This window comes from Diceros bicornis, chromosome 11 (assembly GCF_020826845.1).
Source record: "Diceros bicornis minor isolate mBicDic1 chromosome 11, mDicBic1.mat.cur, whole genome shotgun sequence".
NCBI classification, from domain to species: Eukaryota; Metazoa; Chordata; class Mammalia; order Perissodactyla; family Rhinocerotidae; genus Diceros; species Diceros bicornis.
The window spans coordinates 306,029-329,333 of NC_080750.1; the positions used below are offsets into that span (position 1 = coordinate 306,029).

The window sequence follows — 23,305 nt, forward strand, 5'->3', positions numbered from 1 at the left end:
TATCTCTAATTCAAGGAGAGACGATTTGTAAGCACTGAGGTCTGGAGATAAATTCTGCACTTAATGGTGCACCGTGTTTGTTACGGCTCTCAGAAATGTGCCAGTCCATTTTTCTTGTGGCAAAACAGGTGCTTTTTGGGGACGGTTAACCCGTGTCCTTCTGGGGGCCTTCCGTGTGGACTAAGCAGAGAGAGGGAAAGCTCCCTCTGTGGAAAGGTGTGTATTAGACTTGTGTTGCCCGGCATTGGTTCAGTGTCCAGACTGTTGTCTGGCTTTCTTTTCTAACAGCCGACACCTTTCTACATTTTGTCTGATTTACCTGTTTGTATATTAGTATACTTTTGGTTTTGCCACACTTATGAGTTTTTTCCTCTAAGGATTTGCATTTGAATATATTTTCTGATATTTTCCCCTAGTCCTCACTCGTTTTTCAATGGAGGGAGAGGAAAAGGATGCTGAGCAATTGATAAAGTTGATGTCCACCCTAAACTTTTCCCTTGGGTTTTGGAGAACACGTCTTCCTTTGGAGCTGCCTGTGTTCTTGTCTGCCTGCATAACTATGAATTACCAGCTTTGGTTCTTGCCTAAAAATTGGTTTCAGAGACAAATGAGATTCTTCCTTTCTTCTTTAGAAGGCATCTTTAGTGTTTTATAATCTACTTTCTTTTTTTTTTAAATATATGTGAAAAATAAAATAAAGAGGATCGTAGGAATTTTCTTTGTCCTTTTAAGGTCCTAACTTTGACCATCTCTTAGCTTGGCCCTTTAAAATATGTGATGGTCAAAAAAGTAAACGATTACGTTTTTATTTTGAAAACTTTTTCTCATAGAAAATAATAAAGAGAATGGTAGGTAGGTGGCTGCCTCATAATTTGACTAGATTTCCTTTTCAGTTACATTTGATGTAGCAAATCTTTAAATCTTCAAAAATTTTCATTTTACAAAATGAATTTTCTTGAGCAAAGCTTTTCACTCATTCTTACTTTTTGAGTTTAATTTTCCATCACTCTAGTGGGAGAATGAGTCATTTAATTTATTTCTATTTTATAGCTACAGATGAAAATGTTTTATTTTCTATAGATTTTGTTTATATTCGTTCACAATATTATATTTTAAAGCTTCTTTAATCTTTTGGAAAAATCTTATGTCATTTTAGTGTCACAAATGTATATTCGATTTTTAAATGAGAACACTTTACAAGTATTTTTCAGTTTGTTGAAGATAATAATTTAGAGTTTTCAAAGAATGAATTTAAAGCCCTTTTTTTTGAGGGGGGCAAATATCTTAAGTGTGTGTTTGTCGCATTCCTATGCTGCCTTTCTCAACTGAGGCGTAGCTGCCTAAAACCCTTTTGTTTCCAGAGTGTGCAGGACGGACAGACAAACAGTCAGGAGAACAGGGCCTAGGCTGGCACCGCGGTGGCCTCACGCTCCTCCTCCTCCTCCTCAGGACTGGAGTTAGGATTACTCATCCACAGACGTGTGGGATGAGCTGATGAAACTTGAAGCGGTGGAGGCAGATTTGGAATTCCTGCAGGAGCAGCCTCCACTTGGGTCTCTTGGAGTGGCCCTCTTCTTCCCACTGGAGCTGGCGGTTTCCGCGTCATTGGGGTCAAACACCACCGTCATGGACTCCATCTTGGTCACTGTGTACAGGCTGCTCTGCCGAGTCGGGTGGAACCTGGTGGTCTTGAGCTCCAGCTCATCGTAGCTGGAAACTTCAATGAAGGGACACCAGCGAAATGCCCTCTTGAAACCGGCTCGAAATCTGAGGAGAAGCAGGCCACAGAAAGAACAAGTTGTGTTTTCAAGCGGAAATTTCCTTCAACTGCCACAGAAAGCCCTACTTAAGGAAACTCAAGAGTTTTTTTTTTTTTTTTGTGAGGAAGGTCACCCTGAGCTAACCTCCGTCACCAATCGTCCTCTTTTTCTCTGAGGAAGATTGGCCCTGAGCTAACATCCGTGCCCATCTTCCGTGCCCATCTTCCTCTACTTTATATGGGATGCCGCTACAGCATGGCTTGACAAGCGGCGTGTCAGTGCACACTGTAGATCTGAACCTGCAAACCCTCGGGCCGCCAAAGCAGAATGAGCGCACTTAACCACTATGCCACCCGGCTGGCCCCATGGAAACTCAGTTTTTTAATTTAACTTTCCAGTAAAACTTTTAGAATTTTTTTTTGAGGTATAATTGACATAGTGTATTAGTTTCAACTGTACATCATAAGGATTCCTTATTTGTATACACTGTGAAATGATCACGATAAGTCTAGTTAACATCTGTCACCACACAGTTAACACATTTTTTTCTTGTGATGAGAACTTTTAAGATCTACTCTCTTAGCAACTTTCAAATATACAATACAGTAGTGATAACTATAGTCCCCATGCTGTGCATTACGTCCCCAGGACAGGCTTATTTTATAACTGGGAGTCAAATCTTAGAATTTATACCACAGTATTGCTTGTAGTGTTTTAAGTTTTTCTTGTTTGAATTGCATATTAATTTCCCAAGAAGAAGCTAGTTGTCAAATAGTAAAAGCCCAGCACCAGGTGGTCAATATGCCACAGAAACAGTGTACATTTCTTTTATAATTTTACACATTTGCACAAGTGTAGTTGAATTAGGCTTGCTGGTTAAGGCACTTAAAAATGACGTATTTCAAAATAGCTTCTTTCAGAAATAATTACACATTTATAAATTAAAGTCTCATTTAATAGAATTAATTGCTAATCTTGACAGTTTTCATTTAATCATATATGAAAGTGCAAAATCCTTGGCCTTGTAAACCATTACATGAAGCTGACTGGAAACAGATATGCTGCTGTGGGGTCACTTGAATTGATACGTGGCTTATGAAACTAACGGGAAAGGTGAGAATTAACTACTGAACAAACTCACGGCACAGCGTGGTGGACAGCAGCTTAGGATGCAGCTCAGGCAGCTACTTACGTGAGGTCCCCTTTCTCCTTGTTCTCAAAGCAGCTCAAAACACATTGGTCTATTACGGGAACTATCAACCCTGAAGCTTCACCCCACCCTCCACGTGCTGGCCTTACAAGTCAGGTGTTTTTATCCGGGAATCACATTTCACCTTTTCCCCGGTCTTAAATTTGAGTGTGAATACTCCTATTTTTTTTTTCTCTTTGGTGAGGAAGATCAGCCCTGAGCTAACATCCGATGCCAATCCTCCTCTTTTTGCTGAGGAAGATTGGCTAACATCTATGCCCATCTTCCTCGACTTTATATGGGATGCTGCCACAGCATGGCTTGACAAGCAGTGCGTCAGTGGGCACCCGGGATCTGAACCTGCCAACCGTTGGGCTGCTGAAGCGGAGCGTGAGCACTTAACCACTGTGCCAACAGGGCCAGCCCCCTGAATACTCCTACTTTTATTTTACATTCAAATTAGAAATAGCTTTCCTCCGACCACCTCGGTTTCTTCACACCCCATCCCACTGGAGGCTACACCTCTCACTCACTGACCTCACTGCTCAAGAAGGAGGATTGGGATCCCCCCATCATCCTCACAGCAATATCTTCTATTTCAAAGTCTATTTATGAGACATGATTTTTTTTTTTTTTTTTTTAAAAAGAGCCCTCTCACTCATGCCATCATCTCTCCGTCTTATAGAAATTATTTGTGCATTTCTATGAAGCATTTTCATTTCTGTGAGGACTGGGGTCCATTTTCAACATATCTCCTTTGGTCATAAGGGCATTTCCTTTCTTTGGCAGATAAAATTCTGAAGGGCTTAGAAGGAGAATTTGGCCCATATAAGAACTGCCCAGTTGGAACCTCTAAGAATGTTGTATTGATGATGTAATCGTTAAGGTGAGATATTTCATCAAGTAGGGGAGAGTCTAGAAAAAAATCAAGCTCTGTCTTTTCTCAGTGAATTTTTCAATTTTTCCTTCCTTTTGCATTTTAAATTAGCACCAAGAAGCTGGAGCAGCGTTATCTGCTTCAGAAATTCGGGTGTGGTGATTGTGTCTGTACCTCTTATTCAGGCAGCAGTAAATGATGGGGTTGTACATGGTCGAGCTCATCGCCAGCCAGAAGCTGGCCAGGTAGACCTGCTGGATGTATTTCCACCGATTCAGCTGTCGGTAGATGGCCGTGAGGACGAAGTAAACGTGATAGGGCAGCCAGCAGACAGCGAACGTCACCACGACGATTATCATCATTTTTACAACCTAGAAAGAAAGAATGAGGTTATTTTTGGCAAATTTAAAAGTTTCCAACAGCTTACTGCAAATCATATTTTTCTGCCAACAGTTAAATCCATAGCGTGCCTAAGGAATAGTCAGTCTATCAAAAAGTGGGGAGGTAGCCCAGGGACAGCCATCTGAGGTGAGTTGTCACCATCCCACCTGCACATAACCCCCATGAGTGGGGGCACTAACTCAAACAGAGACAAATGTATTTTAATTGGCCTAGAAAATAAGTGTTTACAAAACCCCACAGAGCCTGGGGGAGAGAGAAGCGGAGCTGGGATTCGACCATGTGCCTGCGTTGTCTCAGAGAACTTCATCTACAGAAACTGACCGCTGGTCTCTGTGGATGAATATTAGCTGGAAGGCTGGGCTGTCCCTCAGTAGACATCATCGCCTGAGCACAGCTTCAGACTATTCAGACTTCTTTACTCTAATACTGGGCTGGCCAGGCAACCTTCCAAGTATTAGCTTGATTCCCTGATAACCTGATATTGGGGAAGCTTTCTCCGGATAGTGATTACAAATATTCACATTACTCTGGGGAAACACCACTGACTAAATCTGTAACTAGGCGATCAACTTATGCGACTGTTTGTACATCAGCTCCCGTGGATTTGGATGGATTACTTCCTCTGTTTCCACACCTGTGGACCACAGTATTCCAGTACACCCTGGCTAAGGAGAATGTCAGCCTATGCATGAACTTGCTTTCCAACAGTAGCTGAAGACCTACACAGACTGTCAGAGGCTTTGAAAGTGGCTTCCAACCACCAACATGGAAGAAGTCCAGAATGTGGGGAAAGTAGAACGCACATGGAGAATTAAATGAAAGCACGTCTGGAACAGAGGTTTCTGATAATTTCCAATTCATGTATATGGGTCCATAAGGACCTTGTTATAAAACATTTAGAAACTTATTTGAAGACTTTTAGGAAAAATCTAAAAGACCCTAAAAGAAAAGATCTTTCACAGTGAAACACTGCTGTAATGCTGTAATATATTTCATTTATGTATTTCTATAAAATACATTTTAATGTTACCTTAGGTCTCTGCTCACAAAATCTTGTGGAGTTATTTTGGGTACCAAACTTTCAGGACCCCAGGCTTGATGTAAATACAAAAGCGGAGTCTTGGGTGGAAGAAACTGCATTGCTTTTTGAAATGCCAAAATCATGGAATTGTAGCCCTGCTCCTCATAACATGCTCAGGAAAGAGCACTCTGAGCACAGTCCTAGAGCAGCCAGGCAGTAAATGCTGAGCAGGAAATGTTAGCAGTTGGCAGGCTTCCTGAAATTCCCGGGATCTTTAGGTGAGACAAGAGACTGGGCTAGAGACGACTGAAATCTTCCACCAGGTGTTAACAAATTTTGTTGTAACTTGATCTAAAGATTGAATGATGTTGGGTGTTTCATGAAGCTGGAAGACTTATCCTGCTCCTGAGGCGGTGAGATTTGTTTTCCACGGCAACGCGGACAGTCATGGCTGTCATTTTTCTTGGGACAGCAGGAGGAAGGGAGGTGGGACAGATGATGTGGCTCTTACAGTTAAGTTGCCTGTTTTCAGTAGTTAAGAATCCACTTTACTCACATAAGCAGACTGAAATGCACGTCATATGTCTTATTATGAGAATAACTGGGCACATTTTCTTTGTGAATCAAAGAGGAAAAAAATCTGTGATTTTTGTATCCTGTACAGATTAGACTGGAATGCCTGCAGCTGTTCTTATCTATCACATGAAATTAGTTTAGGATGGATGATTTTGAGGTTTAGGTCATAAAAGAAAAAGTCTAGGAAATTAAAATACTGCCAACCATAAAAGAAAATCTAGGAGTCCTCTTCTTCAGGGCAAGATTTATTCTTTCTAAATGTCTGAACTGGAAATGGTCAAGTCCATGTGACAGAAAACTTCTCGTTTTGAAGAGAAACTTCTCAGAATGTATGTTTTGAAGAACCACCCAGGGACCACACCCACCATCTCTCCATACCTTGTCTGCACAGACGTTCTCAAATGGACCACTGTATTTCTTTAAGTCAACATTACAGGCCACTTATTCTAACCGCATATTAGCAAATTAAAGTAATATTCTCAAGAGCAAGATACGGAAAAAGATTTAATAAAAGCATCAAAATTCAAAGCACAACTTCATGGGCTGTTTAGGCGGGGCTAGTCTGCTTCAGTCTCAAAGACTATGCTTAATATATTTCAGTCCCAAGCGAGAAAACAAGAGTTAAGTAGTAATACTTGTGAAAGAACTGCAGGATGGTCCAGAAGATGAATTGAATTTTGTACGTGGGTAATTTCAGAATTAGACGAGAATATGGTCACATGGTGTTAGTGTCGCCAAATCCAACTAAGGTATATCTAATTAACATCAGCCTCACACAGTGCGTGTCAGAAATTGTGTCAGCCCAAACAAGTGAAGAAACCTATGTGTGTGTGTACAAACATGGAAAGTACTTCCGTGAGTGCTCGTGTGCTCACATACTCGTGTGTGGTGTTGTGTTTGGACCCTACCTCCTTACACTTTGTTGGTCATGTTTCATTTTTCATGTAATTTCATTTTTCCACTGGAAACTTAGACTTTGAGAGCATTGTAAGATTTTAGACCTACAGTGACCTGAAGCCAAAGAAAGGGACGCAGCCACGAAACAGAAGAAGAGATGGGATTGGAGAAGGAAGCACGTTAAGGCAAGAAGAATAAAGACTGATGTTACAGGATCTTGAGTAGAGATAGAAACTTATAGGGGCTTATTATGGACTGAATTGTCCCCCAAAATTCTTTTTTGTTTTAGTTTACAAGGTCCTTTTCTTTCTTTTTTTTTTTACTTTTTTCAGCTTTACTGAGATATGGCTGACATATAACACTGTGTAAGTCTAAGGTGTATGATGTGTTGATTTGATACACATGCATCTCGTGAGATGATTACCACAGTAGGGTTAGTTAACACCTTTATCACCTCACACACGATTACATTTTTTTGTGGCGAGTCCATTTCAGATTTACTCCCTTAGCAACTTTCCAGCATACAACCCAGTATTGCTAACTATCGTCACCAGGTTGTACCTTAGATCCTCAGAACGTAGTTATCCTACAACTGGGCCAGTTGGGGGACATGCAGGCCAGGTGTCCCAGGGGCCTGTGGGCTGGCCTCTGGATGGAGTCCATGATGGGTTAGTAGGATGCACATCCTTTAGAGATGTTCTGTTTGGAGTGTGCCTGCTGTTCTCCAGGCACTCATGGGCCCCTAGACCTGCAGCTCAGGACTCAGCCCTCTGGGTGGAGAGAGAGAGAAATGGGCCTCCGGCTGCGCCCCCACAGCTGGGGAAGCAGTGTCACTCACTCTCACCTCCCCCAGGAGAAGTCGAGGTTGAGAAGGGCCCTCTTGGCACTGAGCTGTGTGCCTTGTGGGAGGGGAGACGTGGTAAAGTCAAACCGTCCCTCTTACTCTCTCCAGGGCCCTCAGTCTCAGAATGTTTTTGCTCCAATGGTGTGCTGGAACTTCTCTGCGGGACTCCTGGACTCTCACAAAGGCTCTCTGGTCCATGGGTGATTGTCTAAATCAGTGTTTTCCAGGGGCTTCTGGACGATGGCCCAGAGGGCCAGAGCCAGTCCACGGGCCGAAGCAGAGTCCGTGGCGGTTGAGGTCTGTGTGACTGTTACCTGACCCATGGTGGGAAAGACTCCTCCTGGGTTCCTTATGTATGGTGTACAGTGCTGGTGACAGAGCCAAAACCGAAAGGTCTGTGGCCAGATCCTCAGGGTGTGGGGCTGTTTCGGGGTCTACAGCCGGGCCTACGGTGGTGAGTCCGCGCCACCCAGTGCAGGCCCGTCTTCTCCAAAAGTATCTCCTTGTTCTTGGACTGCACCAGCGTTTCCAATATCCCCCTGGATCCCTCAGCTCCCATAAAGGCACATTTTCTCTGGATAGATGCCAAATTGTTGTTGTTGAGCAGGGACATGACAAGAGACATCTTATTTGTCCATTTTGCTGATATCACTACCCAAAATTCATAATGAGAGGTACCGGGGGTTAGGGGAGAGAGCGTGTTTGGAGATGGGGTCTTTAAAGAGGTAACTAAGTTAAGATGAGATCATTAGGGTGGGGTCTAAACCAGCATGACTGATGTTCTTCAAAGAAGAGGCGATTAGGACATAGACACAGAGGGAAGACCACTTGAAGACAGAGGGTTGCAGCCATCTGCAGACCAAGGGGAGAGGCCTCTGAAGAAACCAACCCTGCTCACACCTTGAACTCAGGCTTCCAGCCTCCAGAACTGTGAAAAAATAAATTTCTGTCATTTAAACCACCAGTCTATGGTATCTGTTATGGCAGCCAGGGCAGACTAATATAATGTCTGAGATGCTGAGGACAATACATTATACAGCTCCATTCCAGCAAAGTAGGAGGCAAAATACTCTACAGGGTCCCAGAAAATGGAGATTTCCAGAGAGGTTTGGATGCCTGTAAAATTGCTTTCAGTGATGTAAGGGACAGACCAGGATCTCCATTTCCATCTGTTGAACCTCTCTTAGGTTATATGTGGTTTTCCTCACAAGCACTGTTTTCCCTGGTAACTCTTGTGCGGCAGGAATAATGACAAGCACACAGAAAGCTTGCTGCTGAGTGAGATAGATTCTTCCTGGTTGTTATACACCTCAAAAATCCAATTGAATCTGTCACTCAAACTTAGACTGAAGAGTGGTCCCTTTGATTAAGGCAAAAGGCGTCTTTGTTATCACATAGGTAGGAGCAGAGCTGGTATAGCTTGTTATGTTAGAGGAAGAGAATTAAAACAGAAAATAGTCAGAAAACAATTTCTATGGTTTATAAAAACAGTAGAAGTAGGTTTATTTCCCAATATTTCAGGTATCTAAATAATCAAGAGCAATTTCAACAAGATTTTTTTTAAATAAATTGTCACATATTATGAATATTGGGACCACGTCATGTTTTTGAGGCTTCTGTTTTATTAGAAAGGGAAGGAATGTTAAAATATGACTAAAAAAATGTGGGTTACTTCAAAGGTACCCATCCAGCAAATTAACACAAAAATGTAATACAAGTATACTATTCATAACATGGACAAAATATATAAAAATACTAATTTATAACGACTACAAGGAGGTAGTCCGGTAATGGGGATGGAGTTGGAAGTGTTTTGATCAACGTCGTCTGCTCTTGCTTAGGGAGATGGGCTGAGTGGTTACATGGTAACTGGACAGCGCTGAGAGCCCGTTCCTTACTCTGCATTTCAAACTTCTTTCTTATTATCTCTGGAAGGCACAGCAGTGTTTTCAAACTTATCCTGTGTTCTACTTAAGGACGTTCTCATCCGCGTTTCACATTTTCAATTTCCTTTTCCCTCTCCTTACCGCTTCCTGTGCCAGTTTCTGCTGATCCAGACTCCACCCCAGAACGCAGCGCTCAGCACGCAGAGTCCGCACTCGATGCGTCGTCGGCCAACAGTTCTCACACTCGTTCTGAGAATTACCGGAGGAAAATCACATGATAGTTACATTGTCCTTGGAGAGAAGCAAGGCCAGTGGACTCGTCTGAGGGCAGTGCTGATGGATGAGTTGTGTCCATCTTTTGATTTTCGTAAAAGACTTAGCGCTTTTTATATTCATTTAAAAACTTTCAAATATATAAATTTATTTAACCTTCATGGCAAAACTTTGACCACATATAGTTTCTCCATTTCATGGATGAGAGACTTAAAACCACGAAGGTGAAGTGAGTTCCCAGGATCCTAAAGGCAAGTTCAGAGCTAAGATTCCCGGGTCTCTTAGTTCTTCATTAGCTGGGGCTCATTTTGTGCTCAGTTGGCTTCTCAAGACCCTTAGAAACAGCCCTTGCTTCTTTCCTCGTTTAGCATGCTCAGGGCATGTGAGGTGAGGTATTCTCCTAAAGCTGGGGCAAGGAGAGAGAACAGCGGAAGCTGGAATGGTGGAGCTGGCCGGGAACTGGAGGTTGGAATCTGGCTTATCCATCACTATGAGAATACGACCGATTTATCTGCACTAAAACTATGAAATAGGGACTCAAGACTTCAAATATTTTATGTGCTCCTCTAGAACTGCCCACTTCCACATTCTTCATTTATGTAGAGCATGTTTAAAGGCAAATGGAAAAGAGGATAAATCTTTGACAATCTCATATATTCATGATACCTAGCTGCCATAAAGCAGGTCTGCTGAAAGGACTATTTTAGTCCCCCAAAAATAGTTACTGTTAGGGTTTAAGATCCTTTGACAGTCACAGAAGGGGAGCGAGTCAAGAGGATTTATGCCTCAGTTTCCTCTCTGGGGAAGAAGGTGGAAAAGAGGAAACAGCCTTGGTCAACTGCCAGGCTGTGGGCAGCGTGGCACGGGGCCGTCTCCTCCCTCTCTGTTCCAGGAGCTGCAGAGAGATCTGGTATCTTGAGAGTGGGCCTGGCCAGGAAAGAAGGGCGAGGCTGACGGCACTGCCAGGCCAGCAGATTCCATGTCCTGCTCTATGTTGACATATCTTGTCCTTTTAAACACACAGTGTTATTAATGAGACGTTGTGGTCTGAAGTGCTGAGCCAGTGAGTGTCTGAAGATACTTTTGCAGTTGGCTTTTTATCCTGAAGGTCTATAAACTTTAACTGATTTTTGAAACAGCATAAATCTAGAACATGTAAGATTACTCTTTTTTAATCTGGTAGAAAATAACATCAGCCACTGAAAATTAACATTTTTCTCTACAATATATGACAAACTAAGAAAGCATGGTTTATAAACCATGAAGATTGGCACGGATATAAAGCATGGTTGTCCTTATTTGTAGTTACCTTGAAATGGATCTTCATGATTTGCACATGCTCATCACTCTGCCTGGAATGCCCTGACCTGATTTCCTTCCCTGCAAAATTCTCCATCCACCCTTTGGGAGGTCACCTCCAGGTCACCTCTCTGAGCAGCTTCCCTCGCTTCTCCATGCAGGTCCTGTTAGATACTTCCTAATTAGACTCAGCTTTTCATACTTACATTTTATGACACAGATACGTGTTTTAGTCCACATGTTTCTGTTTCCTTCTCCAGATAGGGGCACATGCGTTATTCATCTTTGTGTCTCCAGGACTTACCATAGTTCTTGACATTCAATAAATACTTGTTGGCCGAGGGTATCTGGTTTTCCCACCCATTTCCTGAACACTGTAATTGCAAGGGGCATAGTTTATCCTTGTCTTGCCAGTGTTTTGCCCTATCATGCACATAATAGGAATTCAAGCATATTACTTAAGTGAATAAAACAAAAATACTTTAAAATTATCTACACCTAAATTAAAATCATTATTATTGCCCTTGGCTTTTGTGTTAGCAGGATGCCTGGAAAGAACAGCTGTTTGAACGATGTGATGGCACAGCCTTAAGAAAGAAGTTCGGAGCTGGCCCAGTGGCATAGCGGTTAAGTGCGCGCGCTCTGCTGCTGGCGGCCCGGGTTCAGATCCCGGGCGCGCACCGATGCACCCCCTTGTTAGGCCATGCTGTAGTGATGTCCCTTATAAAGTAGAGGAAGATGGGCACGGATGTTATCCCAGGGCCAGTCTTCCTCAGCAAAAAGAGGAGGATTGACACAGATGTTAGCTCAGGGCTGATCTTCCTCAGAAAGAAGTTCAATTATTTTTGCTTACTTAATCGATTGTACACTTAGGTTAGAGTTGTCCTACAATAATGCTATTTTTCTAAAGAAACCAAGGGCCTAGACTCTAGAGATACAGTGCTAAACTAAAAAAGAAAAATGTGTTATCTATTTTCACAGCACTTTCATCCTATTAAAGAGATAGTCATTATATAATAAGTCCACAAATACATATGAAATTACAAATTATAATAAATTCCATAGAGAAAAATAATCATGTCTAGATTTGTAGAATACAATGGAAGGTCTATTTGAGGAAGCAATATTTAAGCTGAAATGTAGAGGATGCTTGGACAGGAGAATGGAGGGCACATCACTCTGGGCCCTGATAATAGTGTGAGTGAAGACTGAGAAGAAGGAGAAAGTTTGATGTGTCCAAGCAGCGAGAGCAAGTGACACCAGAACACAGTGCATGAACAGCGAAGTTGCACAGAATTAGGTTGGCAGAGTAAGAGGCAGCAAGATTCTGTAGGACCCTGTGGGTTATTTTCAGGGTTTGAAATTTCTTTTATTTATTTTCTTAAATATATTGGGAAACCACTGAAAAATTGTAAGTGGACTGCATGAGTTGATTTACATTTTAAAACCATCATCTTGTAATGTACAGTGTGGTGACTATAGTTAATAATACTGTATTGTATGTTTGAAAGTTGTTGAGAGAGTAGATCTTAAAAGTTCTCAGCACAACAAGAAAAATTGTAACTATGAGTGATGATGGATATTAACTAGACTTATTGTGGTGATCATTTTGCAATATATACAAGTATTGAATCATTATATTGTACACCTGAATCTAATGTAATGTTATACGTAAGTTATATCTCAATAAAATAATCTTCCTGGATGCTGAATGGAGAATGAATTTGAGAAGAAGTGCGGATGGGGAAGTGAGTTGGAGAGGCTGTTGTAGTGGAGCTGTCAGTCAGTGACAGTATCCTGGAGAGTTATGTCAACGGAGATGGAGAGAAGCAAATAGATGGGAGATACGTTTAGGGGGAGAATCTTTGGATTTAGTGATGGATCAGATGAGGATGAGAGGGAAAGGGAGGTTTCCAGGATGACTGCTTTCGGAGTTAATGTCCGGGTGAATGGAAGTGCCATGTCCTGATATTCGGATGACTTAAGAAGAGTCTACTTTCAAAATCGTCCCATTTGCAACAACATGGATGGGCCTGGAGCGTATTATGTTAAGTGAAATAAGCCAGAAAGAGAAAGACAAACACTGTATGATCTCACTCATATGTGGAATATAAACCAACACATGGACAGAGAAAACTGGACTGTGGTTACCTGGGAAGTGGGGGTGGGGGGTGGGCACAAGGGGTGAAGGGAGTCATATATGGGGTGATGGACAAACAAAAATGTACAACCCAAAATTTCACAATGTTAGAAACCATTAAAATATCAATAAAAATAAAAAAAAAATAAAAAAAAAAAAGAAGAGTCTACTTTTATGCCAGACATGGAGACTTATGGAGACTTAGACTCAGAGACCAGATTTGAATATCACAATTTTAAAATACCTGACAAATAAGTGAAACGAGGACATCAAGCATGCAGCTGATTACATGAACTTAGAGCTCAGGGAGGAAGTATCGACTTGGAATGTATATTTTAGAGTTAGTGATCTCTACACACCCAATAATTCTGTTTCTTTGGAGAACCTTGACTCATACAGCTGTAATACCTGTTATCCTGCACAGCTCCCTATTATATACTCCGTATTTTTGGCCTTCCTTGAAGCAGCCTCATTTCTGAGCATTTTCATTTTCGTATAAAAATATATTTGATCTAGGGGAGAACACATTTTCTTTCTGGTCGTCCAACCTATTCCTCATCAATTTAGCTAATGGCATTTGGTGTTGCCTCATACTTTATTAGTTCATTGATTCTGGAAATATTTATTGAGCACTTGTATATGTATATATGATATTGGCTCACACAACTGTGGAGGCTGAGAAGTCCCTTGATTTGCCATCTGCAAGCTGGAGACGTATTGTGGAGAAAATTGATGTTCCAATTCAAGTGGTTAGGCAGAGAGCAAATTCGACCTTCCTCTGCTTTTGTGTTCAATTCAGGCTCTCAATGGATTGAACAATGCCCACCTGCATGGGGGCAGCCATCTGCTTTACTCAGTCCCCCAATTCAAATGCTAATCTCTTCCAGAAACATCTTCACAGACACAGCTGGAAATAATGTTTAACCAACTATCTGGGCATCCACAGCCCAGTCAAGTTGACACATATAATTAACCATCACAGTAGCATAGGCTTCATTATGCTATTGAACTGAATTTTGATATGTTACTGATAGAGAAAGATAGATATGTCTCCATTGTTCGTTACTTTCTATGTCAACGGTGACTACAGAAACTGTTTCCATACAAACTTATTTTTGTAGGGTGTGATATTGTGTCAGTGTAGATTTATTTATACCCTAAGGCAAATGTAAGTCAAAATACATATTCTAGAAGCTAGTGCTTTCTTCTCTTAGCAGCAATGATAAAAAGAAAGAAATTGCTTTTTATTGTAAGGAATAACTCAGAAAGGGATAACAGCGTGTGGGTACCTTTAGTTTTATTTTATTTATTTATTTTTTGGCTGAGGAAGATTCACCCTAAGTTAAGATCCACTGCCAATCTTCCTCTGTTTTGTATGTGGGCTGCCACAACAGCATGGCCACTGACAGCCAAGTGATGTAGGTCTGTGCCTGGGAACCGAACCTGAGCCACCAAAGTGGAGGGCAACGAACTTAACCACTAGGCCCTACACTTAGTTTTTTATAAGACTGTTTTATATATATATATATATATATATATATATATATATATATATAAAGCATAAAATTAATCCAAGGCATATAGTATCAGTATCTTTTTCTACTATTATTTAAGATCTCAACTGGTTTGTAAAGTTCATCTGAGAATAAAAGAAAATAACTTGTCTATATTTCTACTTTAGATGCATGAATAATTTCTGGGAATGAGTAATATCCTCTGCTCTAACAACTCCAGAAATGTATTTTAAAACATCAAATTTAAGCCCTCTCTATAATATGTCAGGAAAATGGAAGTGTTTCAGACAATTAAATGTTATGGATTTAGTTAGATGAGTAATGTCAGAAATTAGTGACTTGTGCTAGAGGAAACTCCTAGACAAGATATTGGAGAATACCAAATTATAAGTGAAACATTAGTACAAGTTTGTGAGTCACTACACAGCACAAAAGATACAACCAAAGAAAAAGGGCAGGACGTGTTATAAAGATGTTTCCAGTGTAGGAAACATCAATATATTATATAGCTTGTATATAATATACACAAATATGTATACAGAGTATATTATATTGTCTATAGTATACACAGAGTAGCTTGTATATGTATAGACACATATATATGTATGTGTATGTATATATATGTATATAAAACATTTTTCCAAAGAACAATTATAAACTCTTGAGAAAATATAAACAGCAATGACAACCACAAGACTGTTTCATGGCACTGGAGAGTGATGGGAAGCAGGCTGATACTGGAGGCTCTGTAACCCGAGTGAGACCCCTATCTCCCCTCTGTAAACCTCTCCTGCATCCCCGGCTGCCCTGTAGTGCACATGCACAGCCAGGCTGGGAGAAGCTCAGGAGGGGAACAGCTGAAAACTCTAAGAGTAGAGAGATGTTAGATGCTACCTGCCACAGCGGAGACAGTTGAGAGTGTGTCTCACCAGACGAGAGGGTCTCAGTAAACACCTTGGGTGTTCCCATAAGGTCTAGGCCTTAGGAGTAAATATTATGCCCAGGATTAAGAGATTAACCCTAAAACTAAGGGCAACACTAAAAGAGATTTATCCTAACAAAGTATAAAACCAAACCTCCACAAATTTCAAATATCTACCAGTCATTTCACTGCCTGTTAGGAGAAAGCACAGCATTTTTCAGAAGGAGATAATAGCATCCAGAGTCTTAAAATCGTATCTTACAATATCCAGTATACAACCAAAAATTATCACACGTGCAAAGAAATATAAAAATGTGATCCATAACGAAGAAAAATTGAGTCAATAGGTTTTACAATTAGCAGATAAGGCCTTTAGATAACTATGATAAAGATGTTAAAGTATTTACAGAAAAATATGGTTATAATGAGTTAAAAGATGGAGAATTTCAGGAGATATGTGAAAATTGTTAAAAAAAACCACATGGAAATCTTAGAACAATATCTGAAATCAATATAAAACATTAGATGTTTTATTTCAATTTTGAGTATGTAAGTAGTTGATAACTACTTGATGATACTTGATTGATCTCGATTGATCTCATATCCCTTTCCAATATTATGCGCCTAGAATAAGACTTTCTTTTGTTTCTATCACTACTAGAAGAGAAATATAATTTTTTAACAAAGTGATTTGAGTGTTTCATTTCCATTAATTACTGCTATTTCTGGCCGGAGTCTATTCTTGCTAGCAACTCACAGAACATGAGAATTGGTGCACAATGCCTTATCAAAAATGAAAACCAGATTTGCCCCCAAAAGAGTCATCATCTTTTAAAAAATATTAGAAGATTGTGATTCATTTGAGTCATAGTTTAAGACAAATAAGCAAGCAAAGAAACATAGGAAACTTTGATTCATTTTGAAATATTCTACCCTGAATATTGAGTATAAATTTTCACATGTAATAATAATTATTTTTTAAGTAATGAGTCACTTAGATAGAGAAATGAAGAATTTAATTAGCATCTATCCCCACTTTGAAATGAATTGTTTATCAGGCATCTAGGAGAAATGGTAATTAGGAGAAAAAGTACACCTCAAAACCCCATGAGGTTTAGGTAGAGAAAAAAAATTGAGGGAAGAAAAAGAATACAATATGCTGAAAACTCAGCATCTAAGAATTTAGAAGAATCAACTTTTCACTGGTTTTCAGTCTTTCTTCAAGGGCATTTGGTCACCAAAAAAAAAATGAAGAAAATAGATTCATTCATTAATTTTATAAGCATTTATAGGGTTGCTGAATTATGCTAGACTCTGTAAGTTGTTGAATATCTAGAGGTGAATAAGACGTGAACTATGCCCTTGACTTTGTCAAGTTTGTTGGAAGACAGAGTTAAGCAAATGGTCGTTTCCTAGACAATAATGTTGTGAGTTGATGCTTTTTGCCATGTGACACTATGGGAGCACATGGACAAACACTGAATGCAGTCTGGGGTGGAGGTATTGAAGAGGCATTCTGGAGGAAGAGGTGCCTGTGACTCATTCTGAAAGAAAAATAGGAAATATCCAGGTCTGATGAGGGGAAAACGGAAAGGGGGTGGGGAGAAGAGTGTCCCAGTCACAGAACATACAGTATGCGGAGCTCACGCCTCTCTCGGGTCTGCTGCACATGGTTAGACTGGATGTCTCGTGTAGCGGGCAGTGCTGATGAAGCAGCTGGGAGAGACAGACGGAAGTGAGATGAGGGAGGGCCAAGAGGGGTTTACAGCCCAGAGAAGCCATGGAAGGATTTTAAGAAATTTAACAAATTCTGATTTTAGAGAGATCACCTTGAAGGCGGTGTGGAATGGATTTCATTTGAGTGGGATAGAACAGCGGCAGGAGGGTTGTTGGTAGACAAGTACATTGACCTGGCAAAAAACGTCGTGGGTCTAAACAAGGGTAGAGCAGGAACTTCGGAAAGAAGAGTCTATTTGGGTGATTTTAGAGGTAATTTAAAAGAACTTGTCATTGATTAGATTTCAATTCAAGAAAGGGAGAACTTATAGATTATTTTCAGGTTTTTTTTCTTTTGGTCTGGGCCACTCTATGGATAACAGTAATATTCTACTATTCTACTCTGAAGAATTTCAGAGACAAAGATGATTATTTCGTTTTGATCAGTTTATTTTGAAGTATCTATTATACATAGGCCAGGGTGAGAGATGGTTAACAGAATTTTAATTTGGAGCTCAGAACCTGGACCTCGGAAGAGAAGTCTAGACATGAGCATAATGTAAATGTAGATTTGGAAGTAATTTTCAAAGATGTTGATGTCCTGGAAGTGGATGAAATTATCCAAATAAGACTCTATACGAAAGCTATAAAACTAGGAAGAATGGGCCTCTGGAGTGAAGACTAGCACTTAAGTGGTAGTTAGAGGAAGAAAAACCAGAAAAGGGTTCAGAAAAGGAATGGCCAGAGCAGAGAAAAGAGGAAAATATGGAAGGAGAACCTTCTCAAATGGGAAATGGTCAAAGGCATCCCTTGCTTCACTCTGGTCAAGGACTGAATCTATCCAATGAGCTAGCAACAAGGCAGGCAAAGGTAACTTTGGCAAGGGTAGTTTCAGGGGAATGGTGTGTTGGAAGCCAAAAAGCATCAACCAGAGCAGTAAAAGACTGATAAACAAGAGGGGAAAGCAAATGTGAACAGCGCAAGATGGAAGAGATGTGAGCATGCTGACATCCTGATGGGGAATCGCAGTGAAGTGAGAGAGGTCAGGGATCAGAACAGAGGTGGTTTAATTGATGGACGATTGCTCTTGGGAAGGATGTGCCAAGGATCCAGACACAGGTAATGTGTGGATAAAGAACACGAGAAGACGGTGACCAGACGAAGATGGCAGAAACTTGATGAGCTGTGCAGACAGTGAGCCTTGTGAGCAATCTGTGGCCACTTGAACCCCTAAGCCCCACAAAGTGAATCCAAATATGATGCCAGGAATTATTCGGGTACCACAGAAGAGCTGGGTTGCTATGTAGACATGGAAATCAGTTGCAAAGAGCAATCAGACTCAGAAGAGACCCAAGTCAAGGTGGTTGGAGAAGGGCATTCATCAGCTGTAAGGAACCACACTTCCAAAAGTAAAATGAAATGCATATTAAAGTTTTAATCAAAATGAATCATAGGGTTGGGGCCAGCCCGGTGGCCTAGCAGTTAAGTTTGTGCTCTCTGCTTCAGGGGTTCGGATCCAGGGCGCCGACTAACACACCACTAGTCAAGCTATGCTGTGGTGGCGTCCTATATAAAGTAGAGGAAGATGGGCACAGATGTTAGCCCAGGGGCAATCTGCCTCAGCAAAATAGAGGAGGATTGTCAATGGATGTTAGCTCAGGGCTAACCTTCACTGCAAAAAAAAAAAAAAAAAAAGAATCACTGCATAAAATTTTTGATGGGAATGCTCAGATCATTTGCTGGATCTACCTGCCCTCTAATTGGCGTATACTTCCAAGTCTCTTGGATAAAGGATTCAAAATGAATAGCTTAATCCTTTCTCCTTATACCTAAAATTAATGTAAATAAAACTATACATTTTTTTCCACTCAACTAGTATAACCTGGTACTTTAGTGGGATGAGAAAAATGAGTGTGTGCAAAACAACACATTTCGGAGAAACAAGAATCTAATATGTGCTGTTAAATCACCCGAGGACAGGGACTGTGACTTTCCACCAAAACTTTAAAAAAATATTAGCAACTTTATGTACTAGAAAATAGTTCCTTTTGCTTATGGAAAATTTCTTTTGGTTTGTCATCACAGAATATAATAGAACAGCCATTTATGTGCCTTATATGTATTAAAAAATGAGATACTAAAGGAAAATATTCCTGAACTATGTTTCCATCTCAGGCTGTGGGACTTAAGGAAGATGTGGGTAAACACCTTCAGGTCTGAATCATTTGCTCAAAGCTGCCTAAATTCGAAGTTGTCTTATAGGAACATAGGAGAGCAATAAAAACTGAGTTGTAAGGTATAGGGTCTCCCAATCAATGTATTACAGGCAATCCCTAAATAAATGTAAGTTGATTTACTTATTGCCTCAAAGCACTGCAGTTAGAGCTCCCTGATCATTCTCAGTAAAAGTCGTGGTCTGGTAATGAAATGTTCCAAGAGGTGCCTCATGAATCCTTATGGCCGGAAGGTAGACCAGTGCTGTGATGATGGCGACCTGGCCTGTATTCTCAGTCAAATGAATGACACAGAGTCCTCTAGTTCTCCACGAAACCTTGTTTGATAGAAAACACTTTCTCTTGTTTAAGCTGGATGAACTGTGGCATATAAGCTTATGGCCGCCAGTCATCGGTGTTTGATTTCCAGTGAGGCACTGTAAATGAAGGGAATCATCATCTCATAGTTGATCTTCTGCTTTTTAGTCAGCAGAGGTAGTATTTGAGGACCTGTTGTTTATTCTGATTAATATTGGAGCTTCTATTTCCTTTGATACACAACTACTATTCTGTCCATTGTTTTCGGTTCTGTTAGGATGTTTTTTCTTTACAGATTTAATATGTGAAGCATTTATGTGTTCCTTTAAGGTGTCAGCGAAAAATCATTCTTCTCATCTGGACTTAGATGGCTGGGGCAAAAGGCCTCAGAAATTCCTATTTCAGAGATTTGTATAATGCTGCCAGATCATGTTGGAGAATAATGAAACAATGAGGCAGAAATAATCTAAGGATAATACCTGAGAATCAAAAGGTAAGAATATGGACAATGTATTATTTCACCAGTTGTAAATATTTCTAAATAAAAACAGATTAAAGACACGTTTGGGAGGAGCAGAAATAATTTGAAAAATCCATAAATTTGGAAAAACACTGAGTAAAGCATATAGACGTACAGATAATCATAGAACTTTTGAGATAGACTACCTAAGCAAAACAGTAGGGGAAAGTCTATTCAGAAATGAAATAACAGTAGCAGAAAGAGGTCTGAAAAGACTTAGAGCAGGCAATTAGAATTGTGTGTATAAAGGGTCTATGCAGCATGGTGTGACAGAAAACAACAACAACATTATTCTTCTATTTATAATCCTCGCCTGACATGAAGGAGAGTGAAATTGGGTACATGGAGGATATTTTATTTGCTGAGAAGGGTACTGGATGTCAATGGGGATTTGCAAGTTTGGAATTATTTGAATTATAGGGACAGTGTTACAGTTTGAATTGTAGGAACAGCGCTAGCTAATTTGTCTTGAAAAATTGTATGTGATGGTCTTTGGAGGGGATGAATCAAGGAGGGGCTACAAGAAGGAATGGTGGAAAGGGAGAAGGGAGGGGGTAGGAGGTGAGGAGGGAGAGACACACCACTGGGAGCTGACCTGAGAAAGATGCTTCCTTTGGGCTAATCTACAAAACCCTCAGTAAAATTTACATTTTCCACTCAGGACACACGAGAATGAAAAAAAAATTATATATACGAAGTTAGTTAAAATCTGGGTCACGTAAATAATGGTAAATGAAAATAAGAGATTGCTGGGAACCGGCCATCATAAAACGCTGAAGGAGTAGGGGTCACTTGTACAGTGTTGTGCTGGGGACTGTGTCAGGCCAGGCACTTGAAAAGACTGCATTGTCTCTTGTCGCAAAGATCACCTAAAGATGGAAAGGTGAAATAATTTCAAAAGGAACTGTTTCCTCTAAGGCAGGAACGAAGAAAGAGCAATAGAGGAGAAAGGGTAAGCGAAAGGGCTCTCGAAAGCAAACTGCCAAGGAGGGATGAGAAGAAGGAGTAAGACGTTCTCGTCAAGCAGACAGCGTTTCCTCGTCTTGTATCAGCTGAAGGACAGCGTTTGCAATATGGTGGAGAGGAGCTGCCCGGGGCCCTCACGCCTAGCACTCGCTCACCAAGGAGCTGGATCTTCCCAGGGAGCAGAAGTCCTCCTTGGCACCAGGACGCTACCAGAATCCATGAAATGATTTAATCAGAGGGATCCATTTCTAAAAGTCTTAAATGTCTTTGTTATAGGCTGAATTGTGTCCCCCCTCAAACTCATATGTTAAAGTTCTAACCCCCAGCGCCTCAGAATGCAACCGTATTTGGAGATGGGGAATTTACAGAGCTAATTAGGGCACAATGAGGTCTCATGGGTGGACCCTGATTTGGTATGACTGGTGTCTTAGAAGAGGAGATTGGGTGCAGACAAACACAGAGGGTCGGCCACATGTAGACACTGGAGGAAGAAGGCCATCTACAAACTAGGGGACCTTGAAGAAACCAACCCTGCTGACACCTTGATCTTCCAGCCTCCAGGAAACTAAGTTTCAGTTTTTAAGCTACTTAGTCTGTGGTGCTTTGTCACGGCATCTCTAACAAACTAATAGGCTCTTCTTTCCAATCCTCCCTCCCGCATGACCTCACCACGCCCAGATCATGTAGGGCAGACAGCATGAAATGTAACCAACATCTGTATTCAGTTACTCAACCTGGTGACCCAGGTGAGCCACACACCTACACGTGTGTCATCCACGTAGCTGCTCTTGTGGCTGAAATGGCTGTTTAATCTGGCATCTTCCGCTGGTTACTCCCAGTGGAGAGAGGCCTGGACTGTGTCAACCTCTGTGTCCTAGCTGTCAGCCAAAGGGACGCTAAGAAAGAAAGTCTGTTCTTCATGTATTCTTTGGGTTTTAGGAAAGGATTTTTGCTTTTGGAAAAAAGATTTTTAGCTGATGTTACCAGCTGAGGGCCTGGGGCAGAATGGGAGGCTCGTGGAAAGATTTGCTGGGGTAGTAAATACGCTATGGAGATTTGCAATGCTTAAGCCTCAGAGTACACCGTGAAATACACTAGATGCCATCCATCATTCTGTCATCTGAATCTTTCTATTAGTCATTGTACTTGGCCACACAGTTTATATTTGATTTTAATAAAGTTAGTCCTGCGAAACGCTGAAATATAGCTTTCTCCTCTATGAAAGAAAGAAGACATCTTTTTTTTCATCATAGTTTAATGTTAAGGGAATTCAGAGTTTTATAATGAGTAATATATGCATGATATAAAATCTTTTTACTTACTAGAACTTTTGGTTCACTGGAATACTATATCAAGACTCTATATAATAGGGGGAGTCTTATATATTATTTTACTTGGGGCTGGGCTAAGAAATGTTTTTATTTAATGAAATATGGAAAACTTTTAATAACAGTTCAATTCATTCAGCAATAGATAAGTAGACCTCATTTTTGTCCTGAGGATATTAATGTAGTCCTGAAGACATTCGCTTTGTCCTGAAGATTCAGACCAAATTCTTTCCTATGGTGCTGGGACTAGGGGCAGAGTACTAGGTTGGAGCTCAGGAAGCCTAAATTCCAGAACTGTCTCTCCCTTTTAATGGTTTTGACCTTTAGCAAGTTACATGATGTGCTTGCACATTTTCTTGTGTATAAAATCAGAAGGTAGCTGACTCACAAAACCCTGTTCTTTCATCCTTTTATCCATCTACCCACCATCCATCCACCCAGAAGGCATTCTGCTGGGTACTGAGGACAGATGGTGAGAAAGGCGCATCTCTTGCTCAGCTGTCTACAATAGATCTGAGAATCTACTTGGGGTAAAATGCCCCACATTACTTAGGGACAATACCAAGCATCATTTTAATTTAGCCTGATTTTAATCTACCTTATTCTTTGCTCATCTATTTTTCAGTACACTCTAATAGTCACTT

The 23,305-nt window shown here is 40.7% G+C and overlaps 1 protein-coding gene across 1 annotated transcript in view; it reads right to left on the reverse strand.

Annotated features, from left to right (window-relative positions):
- Window positions 1-1,207: 1,207 nt before the first annotated feature.
- Window positions 1,208-23,305, reverse strand: part of TACR3 (tachykinin receptor 3) — a 75,780-nt gene continuing 53,682 nt past the window's right edge. The window contains exons 4-5 of the mRNA XM_058549836.1: window positions 4,001-4,197; window positions 1,208-1,767 (exon numbers count right to left, since the gene is read on the reverse strand). Coding sequence (XP_058405819.1) covers window positions 1,464-1,767; window positions 4,001-4,197 — 501 coding nt within the window. The 3' untranslated portion in view covers window positions 1,208-1,463. The remainder of the gene's footprint in view (window positions 1,768-4,000; window positions 4,198-23,305) is intronic.